A 19,179-nucleotide genomic window follows, 5' to 3' on the forward strand; every position below is an offset into this window, starting at 1 on the left:
GGTTGGAGTTATTCGAGCAGCCTGCGGTACTAGAACCCAGACCTCTGGAGAGTAACCATGGCCTGGCTGGTGCTGGTGCCTCAGGAGCTCTGGAGCTCAGAAGCTTCTGAGGAACTGGGACCCAGACCTCCGAGTAGGGGGTGCTGCCTGCCAGGTGCTAATGCATCAGAAGCTTCAAAGAAGGACCACACACAGCTGGAATCTAGAAAGGGGTACTGGACGGCTGGGTCTGACTAGCATCTCTGACAGGGGCCATAATGAGGCTGGTTCTGGAAGTGAGGAAACAGATGAGGGCTGAAACCAATTGCCATAGCTGGGGGCAAAGGACCACTGCTGGGACAATGCTAACAGAAACAGTGAGTGCCAAGAAGTAAGTCCCTTCTTCCTCTTCCAGCCTTCTAATCTCCCTCTTGCACTCCCACTGGAAGAACCTAACAGGGAGGAGCTGTCAAGAAAGAAATGTTTGCAAAGTCCCAGCAGGGCACAGAATAGGTTCAGAACTGAGAAACAATAGCTTAATAGCCAGCACAATAGCTAATGAAAACATTAGCCAATGAGTCTGGTTCATATTAAATACTGTGAGAAATAAAGAAAATTCCTTAGTTTTGGAATTCTTTCTCTTTTAAATATAGGCCTAGCTGTGGAACTGTCAATAAAAGTACTTATCTATACACATTATTACAGAATATTCTCAGGTTGACATTCTGTTGCATGCCTGAGACTTTTTTCACTGTTCAAAATATAGGCAGACAATGGAACACTACTCATAATAAAAAGGAATGAAATATTGATAAACACAACAACTTGGATGGATCGCAAAGGCATTATTCTGGGTGAAAGAAACCAGTCTCAAATGGTTACCTAGTGTATAATTCCATTCATATAACATTTTCAAAAAGACAAAACCATAGAGATGGAGAACAGATTAGTGGCTGACAGGGGTAGGGTTGGGGGAGGTTGTGACTATAACGGAATACCACAGGGGAGTTTTGGGGGAGTAATAGAACAGTTCTATGTCCTGATTGTGGTCATGGTTACAAGAGTCTATACATGTGCTAACATTAATAGACTGTACTCAAAACAAATAAAAAGGGAAAAACAGTAAAGGCAGAATGTGCATGGTTTGTGTGTGAGGTCTTACATTTTTTGCTTTTTAAAAATTTGCAGTGATGAGGTCAACTATGGCTCTGCTGAGCTTTAGCCACAGCTGGCCTGAGTTAGCAGTGCAAAGGCTCCCCTGGAGTGGGCCTGAGTGTGTGACATTTCTGCAGTTACCACATGCCTCTGACTTCCCCAGCTGAGGGCCATGGAGGAGTGCTGCTGTCACTTCTGGGCTGTTCTGTTGACTCACATTTCCAGCTTCTCTGATATGGGTGAGGGTATTTGCACTGTTTGTAGCAGTTCAAAGACTCTTTCTTCCCTGCACCTCAAAGCCTGGCCTGCCTTTTCCTTACTCATGTCTTTTATTTGGTTCTAGCAACCTTTGAGGGTTGATGGAACTGAGTGGCCCTTGGCAGTGGCTCCACTAATTGGCAAAGCTGACCACAGGGGATGAATAAGATACTGGCATCAACATCACAGTGATCATGGTCCAGTGGGCCCTGTTTTGTGTTCTTGACAGTACAGAGCAATTCCTGGGAATAAATGACTGTGCTGACCAGCCAGCAGGAAGCATTCTCCATCCTGGGCTCCCTATAGCCCTCTTTTCCATTCATGTGGGGACTATTTTCCACAAATGTTCCAAAATATAATTGGTTATGCTTTGCACATTTAAAATGCTTCATTAATAGGATGCGATTAAACAAAGTGTTCTTGAACTTTAAAATATATAAAATTATTTTGCATTCCATTACCCTAAGAATTTTTGTTCCATTCCAGCTGAGACCAAAAGGAGAGAGAGAGATGCTTTGCAGTCACACACTCTCTTTCAGAAAGCCTCTTTTTGGGTAAAATCTGCACCATTGTCATCGCCATTCAAGCTTTGCTCACTAGGGACAGTTGTCATACCCCAAACATCTACCAACAGGATAGGATTTAAAAGTGAATGAGCATGTACTCTTTTTGTGTCTTGGCTGCTTTTGCTACATATACTTTTTTGAGATGGATGTTATTGTGTAGTTTTCCATTGTATGAATATAGGATTGCACAATCTGTTTATCCATTCTGCTGTTGGGAGATAGTTGGGTTGTTTCTAGTTGTGGGGTATTGTTTGTTGACTTTTATGAATAAAGCTGCTATAAGCTTTATAAGTATTTTATAAGTATTTTTGTGCAAGTTTTTTGTGGACATACTCATTTTTCTTAAGTCTATATACTTGAGATGAAATTAAAGGGTATACATATGTTTTTGTTTTTTTGTTTTGTTTTTTTTTTTTTTTTTGAGACAGAGTCTCGCTCTGTCGCCCGGGCTGGAGTGCAGTGGCGCAATCTCGGCTCACTGCAAGCTCCGCCTCCCGGGTTCACGCCATTCTCCTGCCTCAGCCTCTGAGTAGCTGGGACTACAGGCGCCCGCCACCGCGCCCGGCTAATTTTTTGTATTTTTTAGTAGAGACGGGGTTTCACCGTGGTCTCGATCTCCTGACCTCGTGATCCGCCCGCCTCGGCTTCCCAAAGTGCTGGGATTACAAGCGTGAGCCACCGCACCCGGCCGGGTATACATATGTTTAAGATTAGATACTGCCAAAGTCTCCAAAGCTACACCATTTTACACTCCCACCAGCATTTATGAGCATTCCAGTTGCTCTACATCTTTGTCAACATTAATATTATTAATCTTTTTCATCTTAGCCCCTCTAGTCCACAGTGTGGTTTTCTTTTGAATTTTCCAGATGAGTAATGATGTCAAGCACCTTAATATATGCTTATTGGCCTTTTGTGTATATATACACACACACACACACACACACACACACATATATGTGTATATATGTAAGGTCTTATTCTTGTTTTCAAATGTAACACATTTGTATACACATATATATATACACATATATGTGTGTGTGTGTGTATATATATACATATATATATATATATGTATATATATACGTATATATATACATATATATATATATATGTATATATATACGTATATATATACACATATATTTTGCAAAGTGCCCCTCAGGAGAATCAAGAAAGTGGTGATAGCTGTATCTCTCAGGGAAAGGAAGTAAAGGTATGATTTGGAAAAGCAGACTTATCAATAAGAGGATATTCCCCAGGCCTGAATAATAATGCTTTTTTGTGTTTTAAATAAATATTAATGTATATGGTGGTTAAAGAAAGAACTCAGTAGGCACCTGTTCCCAAATATCCCTCTCCACAACCATTACCCAGAACTCTGCCACAGTGATTGGAATAAATCACTGTGGATTGGGTTTTTCATGATGTGTTGTCAGCACCCTAATAAGGGTACATTTGTGGGCTTCTTTCTAACCTTGAAGCTGGCTGAAAGGTTAGTGTGAAGGGTTTAGGCACTTGGGGTTAAGGATGGCATGCCAGGTGGGAGTGCTGCATTCAGGTACTTTGGGTAAGCATGAAGGCTCTGACTGCCGAGGAGAGAGTGGTGACAAAGGACAAACCCGGAGAGGGAAGAAGCCCTAAAACAGAAAGCATAGGATGTGCCTTAAACTTCTGCCTACCTCTTCATTGTGTTTACCCATGATTGTTCACCTTGATGAATGTTGGAGTTGAGGAGAGGGGAAGAGGGAAGCACAGGGTGAATGTAGAATGATGTTACTAAACATGTTGGGAAGACAAGAGCACAATGCCAGCCTTTGGGAGATTTTGAGACAGTCTCAAGGGAATAAAAAAGTACTACATAATTGTAGCAACAAGAATGACATGTGAAGAAGGCATTGTCAGACTTCTTGAAGCCTTTGAGAAAGATCAAAGGAGTTCATATTTATATACGATACATCCACAAACACTCCTTCATAGGAAAAGCTGAGGCCAATAGGACACAGTATGTGCACAAATGCAAGGATTTGGTTTAAGGACAAACGAGCTCCATGGTAGAGTGAAAATAAAAGCCCATATCACCTCACTAGAAACCCAGTGTGGTTTGCAATGGACATCTTTGCTGTAAGGTCTTATTCTTGTTTTCAAATGTTAACACAGCATCCAGCCTCCAGTAAATATTTTTCACGTTTAAGACAGCATGATAGCAATAAATCAGCTCTGAAAGTCAACTGCTATAAGTGCCATGTGGTATCAGTTAGATCACAAACCAAAGCCAATTTTTCAAAACATTTCCTGCTGGAATACCCACAACATTTTAACAGATGTATTTTGGACCGTTTCGAAGGAAAATAAGCCCCCATCAGCATATAAAATAAAACCCAAAAGAAAGTAAAATATGGAGTGGAGGGATTATTTTTTCTTTTGGTAGTAAGAGAAAGATTGAGGATCATCTTGAAACCTTTGGGGAAGTGTTTGTTCATAGCCACAAAAGGGGAGAAATTAACTTTTCTCACACACATACCTCAAGAAAGACTGGAGTTTGAAAAATCTTCCTTCATTATATACCAAAGACATTTATTTGGCTGCTTTTGAGCATAATGTTTGTTATTTCTTATTCTGAACACTGGTCGTAAGTATAATTCTGGCTTTTGTTGAAGCAACTCATGGGAAGCTAGGGAAAGGATTTGAGGATATGACTGATGAGGCCAGCAGGGACAGAGATGGAGTGAAGGCATCAAAAGAATCATCTTTTGTCAGGGACAAGATGAGCAAGGCTGGTAGTTGCTGATTCTAAAATGCTGCAAGTTGGAGTCTGAGGCTTCTCAAAATCAGTGGTAGAAGGGCCAGAATAGGAGTCTGGAAAAGGAGGAGGAAATCACTCTTTTTTTTTTTTTTTTTTGTATTTTTCTTCAACAGTTTATTATGAAAAATCTCAAAGGTAGAGAGAAGTTGAAAGACTTGTACAGTGAATATGCATATACCCATGAGGGAGAAATTATTTTTAAACTGATGGTTTGTTTCCACTGGGGCCAATTTTGATCCACATCAAATAAACGATCTTGAATGAATGAATGAATGCCTAACACTCCTCCTACCACACTTATTCTGGGGAAACCAAAGTTGTTCACTGCCACTCTTGTACTGAGTGATGATTCCACAATCAGGAGTCCCCTGTGGATCTGCTTCCATTATCTGTTGTTTTGGATGCTTCCTGCTCATGCTGTCTTATCTCCTCCTGTGCTTTGCTGTCTTTGACCTTGTACTGGATGTTGTACTGAAAAATTATATGTGGGTGGCAATAATTTGATGTTATTTCTCTAGAAGATAATTTTTGTTTGCTTATGCCAGGCACGTGAGCATGTTAGCTGTACAACACGTATTTATTGAGCGCTATTGAGGCAGTAAAAATAGAGTTATGAACAAGAAATGGTTAGTCTTTCTCTGAATAAGCAACGGGATTCATTTAAACAGTTGTGGAAGAATAATTTAGTTCATATAAGTTTGATCAGCATTCAGCTTTCCCTAACCTTATCCATCAACACCCATTAAGGTGTGGCAGGCTGAGCCATGCAGAGACGCCCTGAGGTAGCAGTTCTCTTGCAGTTGTATTTCTTAGATAATTTAGAAAAAAATATATACTGTGAACTGATTATTGCATTCATCATATAAAAATGTAATCAGAAATACTCAGAACAATCTTACTTCTTTTGACTAAACATCCAGGAAGGAGGATGCTTTTATTTTTAAGGTTTTTTTAAAAAAATGTTTCAATAGTTTTTAGGTACAGGTGGTTTTTGATTACATGAGTGAGTTCTTTAGTGATGAATTCTGAAATTTTAGTGCACCCATTAAACTGAGCAGTGTACACTGTTACCCAATATATAGTCTTTCATCCCTCACCCTGCTCCCAAAGTCCCCTGCCCCAAGTCCCCAAAGTCCATTATATCACTCTGTATGTCTTTGCGTCTTCATAGCTTAGCTCCCACTTATAAGTTAGAACATATAGTGTTTGGTTTTCCATTCCTGAGTTACTTCACTTAGAATAATGGCCTCCAGTTCCATCCAAGTTGCTGCAAAGGACATTATTTCATTCCGTTTAATGGCTGAGTAGTATTCCATGGTGTATATTTAACACATTTTCTTTATCCACTTGTTGGTTGATGAGCATTTAGGTTTGTTCCATATTTTTGCAATTGCAAATTGTGCTGCTATAAGCATGCATGTGCAAGTGTCTTTTTCATACATGACTTCGTTTCCTTTGGATAGATACCTGGTAGTGGGATTGCTAGATCAAATGATAGCTCTACTTTTAGTTGTTTTCAAATTTTATTTAACTTTTATTTTAAGTTCAGGGTTACATGTGCAGGTTTGTTATATGGGTAAACTTGTGTCATGGGGATTTGTTTTACAGATTATTTTGTCACCGAGGTAGGAAGTCTAGTACCCATTAGTTATTTTTCCTAATCTTCTCCCTCTTCCCCCCTCTTCCCTCCAATAGAACCCAGTGTGTGTTGTTCCCCTCTATGTGGAGGGCCCTCTAAAATACTAGACTAAGGCAGTTACTAATTAATGGCAGAAATATAACTGTATATTTATATACTTATAGCTCATTTTAATACTATAAACTTAAATACTCTGAATCTGCAGACCATCTGCAGGGACTCTAGAGCTTGTGTCTACGTGGAGGAACCAAAGAACACAGTCCTTCCACATCCAAGCTTCAGAGTACCTAGTTTCAACCCTCACAAGCTGGAGGTTGGAGCTACTATCAAAATAGTGGAGAGACCAATTAGCTGAGGAGGAATCTGCTATGGAGTGTAACCCAAGGAGACCTTAACTCTCTATCACAGTGACCACAACTGAAAAGTCTGTGCTTTCTCTGGACTTGCCATCCTTAGTCATTGTGAGGTGTGACCTCATGCTTATTTAATGGGGTGGGTGGGTTTCTCAGACAGATGAAAAATGAAGTCCACTCCTCACCCCTCACTATTGGAAAAAATATTCAACAGGAAAGCTGACTTAGGAGATTTAAGACAAACTACCATAATTTATATATTAACATTAATATCATTCTGCAGTTTCTGACGGTGTAATTTTTTGAAAATACTTTCATGAGACACCAAAGCTTTTGGTTTCTTTGAAGTAGGTTCCTTTCCCATGTAGGCTTTGCTATCAGGCTCCCTTTTTTCCTACTTACATGAGTTTTCTCTCTCATTTACACACCCTGGTTTCTTACTTGAGACTTCCACATCATTGTCTGTGGCTGATTTTTAGGAGAGAACCAGGTTAGTGTCTGAACTCGGACCACATATACCACATCTGTCAAAATGGTCACTTTCAGCAAGGGAGCCATAGACCCTACAAAATCATTAGTCTTAAATAAGATCTAGATCAAAATTAACTGGGCCCGAGGAGGAGATATTTGCTTTGCTTAAACATTAATGAGCAACTCTTTCAGTTAAAACTTAGAAAAATAGAACAGAATTAGACACCAAGCTTTCCCCACAAAAACACATGTCTGCCATAGGCTTAAGAATAACTAGGCCCAGCATCCATCCTTGCTTCCATCAGAGGAAGCAAGGATTACTGGCAGTTTCCTCTACTTGTTTCCACCTGTTTGCATGAAGATGGTAAGTCCCTTGGATTCTGAGGAATTTACTTCCTCCTGAGACCTTGAGCATTCCCCTTTTTTTTTTTTTTTTTTTTTTTTTCCCTCCGAGACAGAGTCTTACTCTGTCACCCAGGCTGGAGTGCAGTGGTGCAATCTCGGCTCACTGCAACCTCTGCCTCCCAGGTTCAAGCAATTCTCCTGCCTCAGCCTCCCAAGTAGCTGGGATTACAGGCATGCGCCACCACACCTGGCTAATTTTGTATTTTTAGTAGAGATAAGGTTCCACCATATTAGCCAGGCTGGTCTCGAACTCCTGACCTCAAGTGATCCGCCTGCCTTGAGCTCCCAAAGTGCTGGAATTACAGGCATGGGCCACTGTGCCTGGCTGCCCCTTACTTTCTTTGGGGTTCCCATCACTGCTAAAACACACAGAGACAATATCATTCAGGTGCACAAATATTTTGATGAGTTCTTACAGTGATGCATCATGGAAGACTGAAAGACAAATCAAATGTGGCCCCTGACCTCCAGGAATTCGCAATCTAACAAATGAAATAGACATATCCAGGGCCAATTCCTGTTCCATTAAAGCCATGCTGTAGGATAAGTGCTATAATAGAGGCCCAGCTGAATCTAAAGCTGATATGGCTTAGAGTTTTAAAAGTTTCAATGGCCTTCTCAGTAGATCCTGAAGAGGGGATTCTGGTTACCAGATTATTCTCCAAATAGGACTGGCTGTATCATTTCTTGGGTCCAGTGCAGAATGAAAATGAAGAATCCTTTATTCAAGAATTTCAAAACAGTGACAGCACAACCTGAAACCAAGTATGGGGGCCTTCTGAGTGCAGGGCCCTATGGGACTGCTACACAGATCACACACTCATGAAATTGGCCCTGTCTCCAAATGTGGTCTGTGAATAGGAGAAAGAAGTAAATTTTGAGCAGTCTAGAGAAGGAAATTACACATACAGAATTTTCTTCCAAGTAGTTCACAAATAAATAAATAAATAAATAAAATCACTCCAATGAAAGCAAATAATTCAATCTTCTCCAAATTAGCAAGTGGTGTTGGAATCTAAAACATAACAAAGTTACAGTTTGCAAAGACATTTTCACAGATATTTCACAGCTACAAGGTAAGTACATTAATAATAATAATTGTTGTAGTAGTAGCTGGCACTAATGTATAGAACTTATTAAGTGCCAGGATTCTTCTAAGTCTATTACATATACTTTACTCATTTAATCCTCAAAACAGCCCTGGAGGGAAAATTCTATTATTTCTCTATCTTACCACAGATGAGGAAACTGACCTTAGAGAGGTTGAGGAATTGCCCCTGGCCACACAGAAAATAAGTGGTGGAGGCAGGATTTGAATTCAGACAGTCTAGCTTCAGAGTCTGTGCTCTTAACCACTATTTATGCTACCTCTGAAAAAATAAAGATAGGAAGGAAAGGAAGGAAGGAGGGAGGGGGGTGGGAGGGAGGGAAGGAAGAAAGGAAGAGAGGGAAGGAGGAAGGAAGGGAAGGAAAAAGGAAGGAAGAAGGAAGAAAGGAAGGAAGGAGAGAAGGAAGAAAGGAAGGAAGGAGAGAAGGAAGAAAGGAAGGAAGGGAGGGAAGGAAAAAGGAAGGAAGAAGGGAAGGAAGGAGGGAAGGAAGAAAGGAAGGAGGGAAGGAAGAAAGGAAGAAAGGGAGGGAAGGAAGAAGGAGGGAAGGAAGAAAGGAGGAAGGAGGAAAAGAAGAAAGGGAGGGAGGAAGGAAAGAAGGAAGGAAGAAATTAGGAAGGAGGGAAGAAAAAAGGAAGAAGGAAGGAAGGGAAGTAGGAAGGAAAGTAAGAAGGAAGAAGGAAGGGAGGGAGGCAAGGAGGGAGAGAGGGAAGGAAGAAGGAAGGAAAGAGGGAGGGAATAAGGAAGAAAGAAAGAAGGAGGAAGGAGGGAAGGTAGGAAGAGAAAGAAGAAGGGAGGAAGGAGGGAAGGAAGAAAGGAAGGTAGGAAAGAAGGAAGGAGGAAGTAAGGAAGGAAAGAAGGAAGAAGAAGGGAAGGAAGGAAGAAGGAGGGAAGGAAGAAAGGAAGGAGGGAAGGAAGAAGGAAGGGAAGAAGAAAGGAAGGAAGAAAAAAGGAAAGAAGGAGGGAGGGAAGGAAGGAAGGGAAGGAAGAAGGGAGGAAGGAAGGAGGGAAGAAAAGGAAAGAGGGAAGGAAGGTGGGAAGGAAGGAAGGAGGAAGGAAGGAAGAAATGAGAAGGAAGGAAGGAATAATAAGGAGAAGGAAGGAATAATAAGGAGAAGGAAGGAGGAAGGAAGGAAGAAATAAGGAGAAGGAAGGAAGGAATAATAAGGAGAAGGAAGGAGGAAGGGAAAGAAGGAATGAAGGAGGAATGAGGGAAGGAAGGAAGGAAGTTATCCCAGTATATTATTTCATTAATGTCATAGATTTGGCCTAACCAGTATACACTGTGTTGTTTGCACGTTTTTAATTTTTTCTTTTTTTGCATTTCATGTTCATAGTTTAACAGCACCCGTTCGCCCTCCCCCACTGAATGTTGCCACATGACCCCGTGGAGTAGAAAGGTATTGGTTCTGAGAACATTCCTTCATGGCCCTATCCCACTCTGTCCAGACACTCTTCCTTTTTTCCCTCTTTTAACTTTATGGAAAACTTTCTTGTTTCTAACTAACGGTTTTTCTTTGAAATCAATTTAAAAAGTGGTATTTTCCTAACTTGAATTAAATAGAATATAACTTAGACAGTCATGCCATTTGCCTTTTTCCCCCATTCACTGCCCCCCACTCTGCAAACTGTATCACCTAACACTACTCTTGGACTTTTTGTAGTCTGGCAGAGGAAACTTTTCCTATATTTAATTTATCAGAACTGTAAATGTTCAGCTTCTCAAATCAAAAAAGGAGAACAAGACAAAAGGATTCTCTGGCAGCCAATCGTCCTGTCACCATTAAATAAAAAGTGCTTTTGGCTGCTGGTCAGAGCCTGTATCAGGTCACTATCCTGTCGACACTTCGCAGTCCATTGTTATTCAAGGAAGGAATTGCCTACAAAATGAAGCCTCTGGTGGTGGGGTGTTTCTCTCTAGTGCTCATTCTCTCTCTTTGTCTCCCTCCCTCTCTCTCTCTCTCTCTCTCTCTCAATCAGTTTTTTTTTTCTCTCTCTCTCTGTATGCACCAAACTTTTTTTCTTTTTGGAAGTTACCTAGGAAACAAAGTCTTTTGTTCTCGAACTTTATTTGAGCTATTCGCTTCGCTGGGAATCTGCACAAAAGCTGAAGAGAGAAAGAAGGTTGCAATATTTTACTAAAACGTTCATGATGAACACATTTTTCCCAAGGGGGGAGTCATATCCTGTTGGGTGTGTTGGGGGGATTTGCAGAAACCTCTGACAAGGTAAGTAAATGCCGGGGGTCAGTTTAGACAAGTGGCTCTGGAATGAGCTCTTTAAGGGGACTTGAGAACAGTTCGTTTGACAATAGGTGAAATCCTCTGAGTCAACAGGGCATGATATTTCCAAATGTAAAGACAGGAAATTTTTTTTGATGATCCTAATTTTAGGGCAGAATATTATTAAAGTCTTACTGGGATAACAGCAAAGATATTTATTTTATACAGATACCCACCTTCCTCCAAACTGTGTAGAAACCCAACCCTGAAATCAAAACTGGGATGGAGCTTTTTAAATAATCTGGGCTAGGAGCCCAACCCTGAAATAAAAGTTAGACAATATTGATATTTATCAAAGGTTTGGATGGAGAATTTTCCAATGTCAGGTAGAAATCAAAGCCCCTAACTATACAGCTGGAGGAAAAGTCTTGCACCACAAAGCTGAAAAGAAAATAAACTAGGACTGTTTTACCTTCCTAATTTGAAAAATAAACTCACTGGAATATTTTCCCCCAGTAACAGCATGTGTATTTTCCACTATTGTTGGTGGGGGGAAATTCTTCACTTTTGCTTTCCCATGTGCATACAGTGTTCATGAAACTGAATTTTTAAAATGTTATTTAAAAATGCTGTAGACCTGCAGTGAAATTAACTCCTCGTGTTTTAATGCGGCTTCTCAGATTAGGTTGGCTTGTCCTTCAGGTGATGGGTTCTGGAATGTCTCCTGACTCCAGGTTTTCTGAACCTTTTCATAGGTGTCTAACTCATCTTCTTCCTTTGATCCTAGTCATCTAGAGATCTCAAAACTTTTCATAGAAATTTATGGTGAGATAGCTTGAAAGTGGATCTGTCTTTCATTAGAGTAGAGACTCAGTTTTCTTTGGTGTAAAGTTTGGGGATTTCTGGCTACCTTGTCTCTCCTGTTAATTCCATTTAACCTGAGAAGCATGTTTATTTAGCCCATTTCTTTCCTTTTGTGTTGCTTGACTATTGAAATAATACTTGCAATTAGTTGTGCTTACTAACTATTTCTAAGAATTCTTCCTTTGTCCTAAGGGCCTATTTCTAACCTCATTTTGTCTTCTCTAAACTAGGAAATTCCTTATATGTGTGCTTATGTATAAGCTATGATGGCTGAACCTGATTGTACTTTGTTTGCAGTCCCATCCCCCAGAGGATGAAGATACAGATGTCATGTTAGGGCAGAGGCCAAAAAACCCAATACACAATATCCCTTCTACACTGGACAAGCAGACCAACTGGAGCAAAGCACTACCTCTCCCGACGCCAGAGGAGAAGATGAAACAAGATGCCCAAGTGATTTCTTCTTGCATTATTCCCATCAATGTCACTGGTATCGTTCTGGTTTTTTCTTATGGGCAGTCGGGTCAGAATATTCTGTGTATTAAATATGTTCAAAATCTGTGCTGCTAAGAATACCATTTTGTAAACAAGTAATGCCTTTTTGTCATCAAAATACAAACCCAGAGGATGTTCGATATGCTTTTGTCAGGTTTTGAACATCAATTTACATGTTTTCCGCGGGCCACTTGTTATGTAAATTATGGACAGTTTCTTTTTGAAAAAAATCACCAAATAGCTCTTTGGCCATAGCTGACTGAAATAATGGAGAAAGCGGCAGTGATTAATCATATGATAATGATGTGTGGCACTGCAAGAAAGAAAACAGCAAACCCAGGCTTCTCAAACTGCAAGTAATGGTCCTGTAGGCCAACTAGAAAACTGTTTTCATGCTTCCTTGGATGAAGGTAGGCTTTTTTAAAAAGACTGTTAAGACTTCTGTATTGATTTGGGGGATTTTTGACCTAAAAACATATGGATACATAGATGAAGGCCGAATTCTATTTTAAAACCAGCAAGGCTGTCTTCCTTTCACTCTCTTTTTTTCTCCTCCTGTGTACTGAGAGTGTGAATATTAGTCTAGATAGAATGGAAGCATAGCCAGACCTTTCTGAAAAATTTATTGGCAGCAGTTATAAATTCCACAATTGGATCTAGTAATCTTAGTTGTAAGTAAAATAATGTTATAAAATATTCTAACTTTCAAAGACATAAATGGTCTATCCATTGGGCTTTCTTACATCTCTAATAGTTACATTTTATCTTATTTGTATATTTAAAATTTCAAAACAGCCATGTTATGACTGATTTTCATATTGGTACCATGTGACTAAAGATTGCATGTCACTTGAGATGCATGTTGCACACAGCTATTATTAACCCCACTCAGATTTCTCTCAAATAAAGTGGGGAAGCAAATGGACCAGATATCTGGGATAGATGTTATTTTTTTTCCTGAGAAAAAAGGAGTCCTAGTTCATGGGTCTGTGGTGAATTGGGAGTTAATTTTCCTGATGACCTATTCAACTTGTAAGATAAATTATTCTAAAGATGTGCCCCTATCTGAGCTCCACAATCTAAATGGGATGTATTAGGGGAGTTCAGCTGCCAAAATGGATCATTCTGGCACCCTCTTAAGCTAATTTTCATTTCTGGAAACCTCTGATTATTAGCAGCACGTGCTTTTTTCATGGCACTGTAAGTAAAATCTCATTTTCAAATTTAGTGCTATGATTATGGGCCATTATTTTATGATTGAGGGAAAGGGACACTTTTTCCTTCTGCTTTATTTCAGGAACTCTCTGATTAAAACTTAGATCAGATGTTGATTTCAAGAGCTTTAATGAGAACATTGTTAATGATGTCCACATAACACAAAATGTCTGCGTCTATATATAATGCATTCTATAATTACTATGATCAGAATGAAGGATTTTAATTTGGGGTTGGAACTAAGAAAAATTCCATTAGTAAGAATTCTCCAATAATATTGTAATTATTCATCATATGATATCTCATACAGATTTTTCAAAGTGAGTTCTAGAAACCGTTGGCACTGTGACGTTAAACAGAACTCAACTCTTTCATTATACAGCTGAACCAAGACTTGACATACCACCCAGCCCCATGCTTAACAATCAGGATAAATGATGAGGTGACCAAATTCCAAAGCACGGCATTGTGGCTTTCTGAGGCAAAGCTCACTCTGAAAAATCCATGGTGCAGACAAGAGTTTGAGTTCCTCACCTCCCCTCTCATCATTCTAGTTGTGATGGGACTGCATGTAATGTTGATAATGTGATTATGGAGAGAGAAACTAACAAGCACCATGGTTTGCCCTCTGTGTTTACAAAAACAAACCTATGGCATAAAGACTGGGAATTCCAGCTTTACAGTTGGTATACAGAAGGTGGATCCATTTAAGTGCAGAACTGGGGACTGCCTTGTATGTTTATTTTATATTGAAAAGACATCTCATGCTAAACCAGAAAGCATTCAGTTTAGTAAACAGAAGAAAGTAGACAGAGTTGGGTGATGCTTTAAAAAAACAAATCCTTAGACTGTTGAGTTTCCTCACAGGAAAAGAGGTGTGTGTGTGTGTGCGCGTGCGCGCGCGTGCACATGGGGAATGGGAGAAGGTTTGGACCATAAGAGATGGAGGGAACAAAACCTCACAAAGATGGCTTTTAATGAAGAAATGGTCAGGATATGTTAGCTGAGCTAATTCAGGTTATCATCCTGGCTGCTGATTTACTATGCAAAGGTATCAGCTTCAGAGAGCCCAGAAATAGATCAGTAAATAGTAGTAACTAAAGGTTATAAATCCTTAAGGAGCCATTTCTGTGTGAGAGGGATTTTTTGGATGTCTTTTTCTCTTCTCTTTCTTTTGATTTTTCTTCTTTGCTTGTTTTTGTTGGCAGTGCAAGCTGTTGTGGAGAGCTGCATTTAGAAGTAAAGCTTAATGTACTGCAGCATAATTTAAATAAGAGCTGAATAACAGCTCCCTTATATTTGTTCACAGGCTTAACCCAAACTCTTTCCTCACTTCCCATCAATAAATATCACTGTGTTCCAAGTAAATGAAAATTTGTTTGCCATTTCTAAAGCTAATGAGACCTATTTGTGGGTTGCAGGAGTTGGCTTTGACAGAGAGGCTAGTATACGCTGCTCTCTGGTTCATTCACAATCGGTACTACAGAGGAGACGAAAATTGAGGAGGAGGAAAACCATCTCGGGTATCCCCAGAAGAGTTCAACAAGAAATAGGTGTGATATCAAAAAATGTTAATGGTTAACATTCCTCCGCCTAGTACAGATGATAGGGAGATGAAATAGAAGAAATAGATGAAATAGAAAAATGATTAAACATTTTAACTTGTAGAGGTTTTAAAATGGTGTGTATTTGTTTTGTATTCAGCAAGCCAGGTGGTATTACTTTTTAACTCTCTATTCTTGACTGTGAAGGTTTGACCTTATAGATTTAGGCATATACATTCAGGTCTTACGGCTGAAATATAATACTTAGCTGATTTTTGAAAGTTTTATTAAGGTGGAAATTGAATAAAAAGTAGCAGGAGTCAATGAAAGTTTTCTTTTTGGAAAATTGTAACTTAATTTAAGACAGATATACTTTCATGTCATTAATTATTTTAAAAGGTAAATTCCAGGCATATGCAATGAAATATTGAATATTGATAATATGATACCTTTGGTGACAATGTTTCTGTTTAGTGCATTTAAAATATCTCTGCCTACGGTTTTTAAAAAATTATTAGGGTATCATCTCTTGCAAATAAGATTTTTATTTCTAATAATGAGACCTATGATTTTTATTTCATCATGTTTATATTACAAAATAAAAATGAAGAGTAGTGGCCAAAAAGATAAAATGTACTTTAGTTTTTAAAAGTAGTCACTTAGTGTGGCAAATTAATGTGATAGTGAAGAGAGGGATAATTCACAAAAGACATAAAAGCATATCTTCTCTTGGTATGTATATATACATATATGAGGGGGACGTGTATATACACCCTAAAGCATTTTAACTCTCTCCTAATTCTATATATTGATTTTTTTCTGTTAAAGAAAAAAAAACAGCTCTAACCTGCCAGCCCACAGATCTACAGACATAGCTCAGAATGTCTGTTGGTCTGCTGATATAGAAAATATCTCACTGTGCTTTCCATGTGCCCTAGATTCTGATGAATCACCAGTGGCCAGGGAAAGGAATGTGATTGTGCACACAAACCCAGACCCCTCCAACACTGTCAATAGGATATCCGGAACCAGGGACTCTGAGTGCCAAACCGAGGATATTCTGATTGCTGCGCCATCCAGAAGGAGAATTAGAGCTCAAAGGGGTCAAAGCATTGCAGCTTCCCTTTCTCATTCTGCTGGCAACATTTCTGCCCTAGCAGACAAAGGTGACACCATGTTTACTCCTACAGTGAGCAGCCGCACAAGATCTCGGAGCCTTCCCCGGGAAGGTAATAGAGGTGGGGATGCTGAGCCCAAAGTTGGTGCTAAACCCTCAGCATATGAAGAGGGACAGTCTTTTGTGGGTGACCATGAAAGAACCCCTAATGATTTCAGTGAGGCTCCAAGCAGCCCGAGTGCCGAGGACCACCAGCCTACTTTGGGCCTGGCCTGCTCTCAACATCTTCACAGCCCCCAGCACAAATTAAGTGAGAGGGGAAGGTCACGTCTGTCCCGAATGGCTGCTGACTCTGGCAGCTGTGACATCTCTTCCAACTCAGACACGTTTGGGAGCCCCATCCACTGCATCTCCACTGCTGGCGTCCTCCTTAGCAGCCACATGGACCAGAAAGATGACCACCAGTCATCCAGTGGCAACTGGAGTGGGAGCAGCTCCACGTGCCCCTCACAGACCTCAGAAACCATCCCTCCTGCAGCTTCTCCTCCACTTACTGGCTCTTCACATTGTGACTCAGAGTTGTCACTAAACACAGCCCCTCATGCCAATGAGGATGCCAGTGTTTTCGTGACAGAGCAATACAATGACCACTTGGATAAAGTGAGAGGCCATCGGGCAAACTCCTTTACCTCCACTGTTGCAGACCTGCTGGATGACCCCAACAACAGCAACACAAGTGACAGTGAGTGGAATTACCTACACCACCACCATGATGCCTCCTGCCGCCAGGATTTTAGTCCTGAGCGTCCCAAGGCAGACAGCCTGGGCTGCCCAAGCTTCACAAGCATGGCCACTTATGACAGCTTTCTGGAAAAGTCTCCATCAGACAAAGCGGACACTAGCTCTCACTTTTCTGTAGACACGGAAGGATACTATACCTCCATGCACTTTGACTGTGGTCTCAAAGGTAATAAGAGCTATGTCTGTCACTATGCAGCCCTGGGCCCAGAGAATGGCCAGGGTGTAGGGGCTTCCCCTGGTCTTTCAGACTGTGCCTGGCAGGACTACTTAGACCACAAGAGGCAAGGAAGACCAAGCATCTCTTTCAGAAAACCAAAGGCAAAGCCAACCCCACCTAAACGTAGCTCATCATTGAGGAAGTCTGATGGAAACGCAGATATTTCTGAGAAGAAAGAACCAAAGATAAGCAGTGGTCAGCACCTGCCTCACAGTTCCAGGGAAATGAAGCTGCCTCTTGATTTCGCCAACACGCCTTCTCGAATGGAAAACGCCAATCTTCCCACCAAGCAGGAACCTTCTTGGATAAACCAGAGTGAACATGGCATTAAGGAACCTCAGTTGGATGCTTCGGATATTCCACCATTCAAAGATGAAGTTGCCGAATCCACACACTATGCAGACCTCTGGCTCCTAAATGACTTGAAAACAAATGATCCTTATAGATCTCTATCTAATTCAAGCACCGCTACGGGTACCACAGTCATTGAATGCATCAAATCTCCAGAGAGCTCTGAATCCCAAACATCACAATCAGAATCAAGAGCCACCACCCCATCTCTTCCTTCTGTTGACAATGAGTTTAAACTGGCTTCACCAGAAAAGCTGGCTGGCTTGGCATCTCCATCAAGTGGCTACTCAAGCCAGTCTGAAACGCCAACATCCTCTTTCCCTACAGCTTTCTTTTCAGGTCCATTGTCTCCTGGAGGTAGCAAAAGAAAACCTAAAGTCCCAGAAAGAAAATCCTCACTACAGCAACCCTCTTTAAAAGATGGAACTATATCACTGAGTAAAGACCTTGAACTTCCAATTATACCTCCTACCCATCTTGATCTAAGTGTTCTTCATAATGTCTTGAACAAACCATTCCACCACCGTCATCCACTGCATGTTTTTACTCATAATAAGCAGAACACAGTAGGAGAAACACTGAGGTCGAATCCTCCACCGTCCCTTGCAATTACACCAACGATCCTGAAATCTGTTAACCTTAGGTCCATCAACAAGTCTGAAGAAGTTAAGCAAAAAGAAGAAAACAATACAGATCTCCCTTATTTAGAGGAAAGCACACTCACAACGGCTGCCTTGTCTCCAGGTAAGATTAGGCCGCATACAGCAAATAAATCAGTATCTCGTCAATACTCCACCGAAGACACCATACTGTCCTTTTTAGACTCTTCTGCAGTTGAGATGGGACCAGATAAACTACATTTAGAAAAAAACCCTACTTTTGATGTGAAGAATCGCTGCGATCCAGAAACCATAACATCAGCTGGTAGCAGTCTTCTAGATTCAAATGTCACAAAAGACCAAGTGCGTACAGAGACTGAGCCTATTCCAGAAAACACACCAACCAAAAACTGTGCTTTTCCCACAGAAGGATTTCAGAGGGTCTCTGCTGCCCGCCCAAATGATTTGGATGGTAAAATAATACAATATGGACCTGGTCCAGATGAAACTCTAGAACAGGTACAGAAGGCACCCTCTGCAGGTCTGGAGGAAGTTGCACAACCTGAATCTGTGGATGTAATCACATCTCAGTCAAACTCACCAACTAGAGCAACAGATGTAAGCAATCAACTTAAGCATCAATTTGTTATGAGCCGCCACCACGACAAAGTGCCTGGTACTATCAGCTATGAATCGGAGATAACACCTGTAAATTCATTCCCTGAAAAATATTCCAAGCAGGAAAATATTGCTTCAGGTATTTCAGCCAAAAGTGCCTCTGATAACAGCAAAGCAGAGGAGACCCAAGGAAATGTGGATGAGGCTTCATTGAAAGGTCAGTCACTGATAACTTTGTCATAAAGGAAATGTGTCTCATGGCACTTCCTGGAATTTTTTCTTATGTTCCCAATAATACAGTACAGCCCTGGGTGTTGGTTTTCCTCCACTATTTCTTTGCACTTATTAAAACAATTGAGGTGAAAGCTTTTGTTACTGGGTGAGTAAGCTTTGACAGG

General features: G+C 40.6%; 1 protein-coding gene and 1 long non-coding RNA gene across 11 annotated transcripts in view; one reads left to right on the forward strand and one right to left on the reverse strand.

The window, feature by feature from the left end:
• Window positions 1–19,179, forward strand: part of NHS (NHS actin remodeling regulator) — a 365,514-nt gene that overhangs the window by 338,856 nt on the left and 7,479 nt on the right. For 4 of the 7 annotated variants that reach the window (XM_055267749.1, XM_063634559.1, XM_063634557.1 and 1 more), the window contains exons 4-7: window positions 10,076–10,138; window positions 12,122–12,314; window positions 14,956–15,087; window positions 16,017–18,998. In XM_055267749.1, the coding sequence (XP_055123724.1) occupies window positions 10,076–10,138; window positions 12,122–12,314; window positions 14,956–15,087; window positions 16,017–18,998 (3,370 nt within the window). Of the gene's footprint in view, window positions 1–10,075; window positions 10,139–10,469; window positions 10,967–12,121; window positions 12,315–14,955; window positions 15,088–16,016; window positions 18,999–19,179 lie in introns of those variants that run through there. The other 3 variants (XM_055267750.1, XM_063634560.1, XM_055267751.2) reach the window with 2 other exon arrangements.
• Window positions 1–19,179, reverse strand: part of LOC129475594 (uncharacterized) — a 64,976-nt gene that overhangs the window by 37,251 nt on the left and 8,546 nt on the right. The gene's annotated exons all lie outside the window — the stretch shown is intronic.

Source organism: Symphalangus syndactylus, chromosome X (assembly GCF_028878055.3).
Source record: "Symphalangus syndactylus isolate Jambi chromosome X, NHGRI_mSymSyn1-v2.1_pri, whole genome shotgun sequence".
Lineage (NCBI taxonomy): Eukaryota > Metazoa > Chordata > Mammalia > Primates > Hylobatidae > Symphalangus > Symphalangus syndactylus.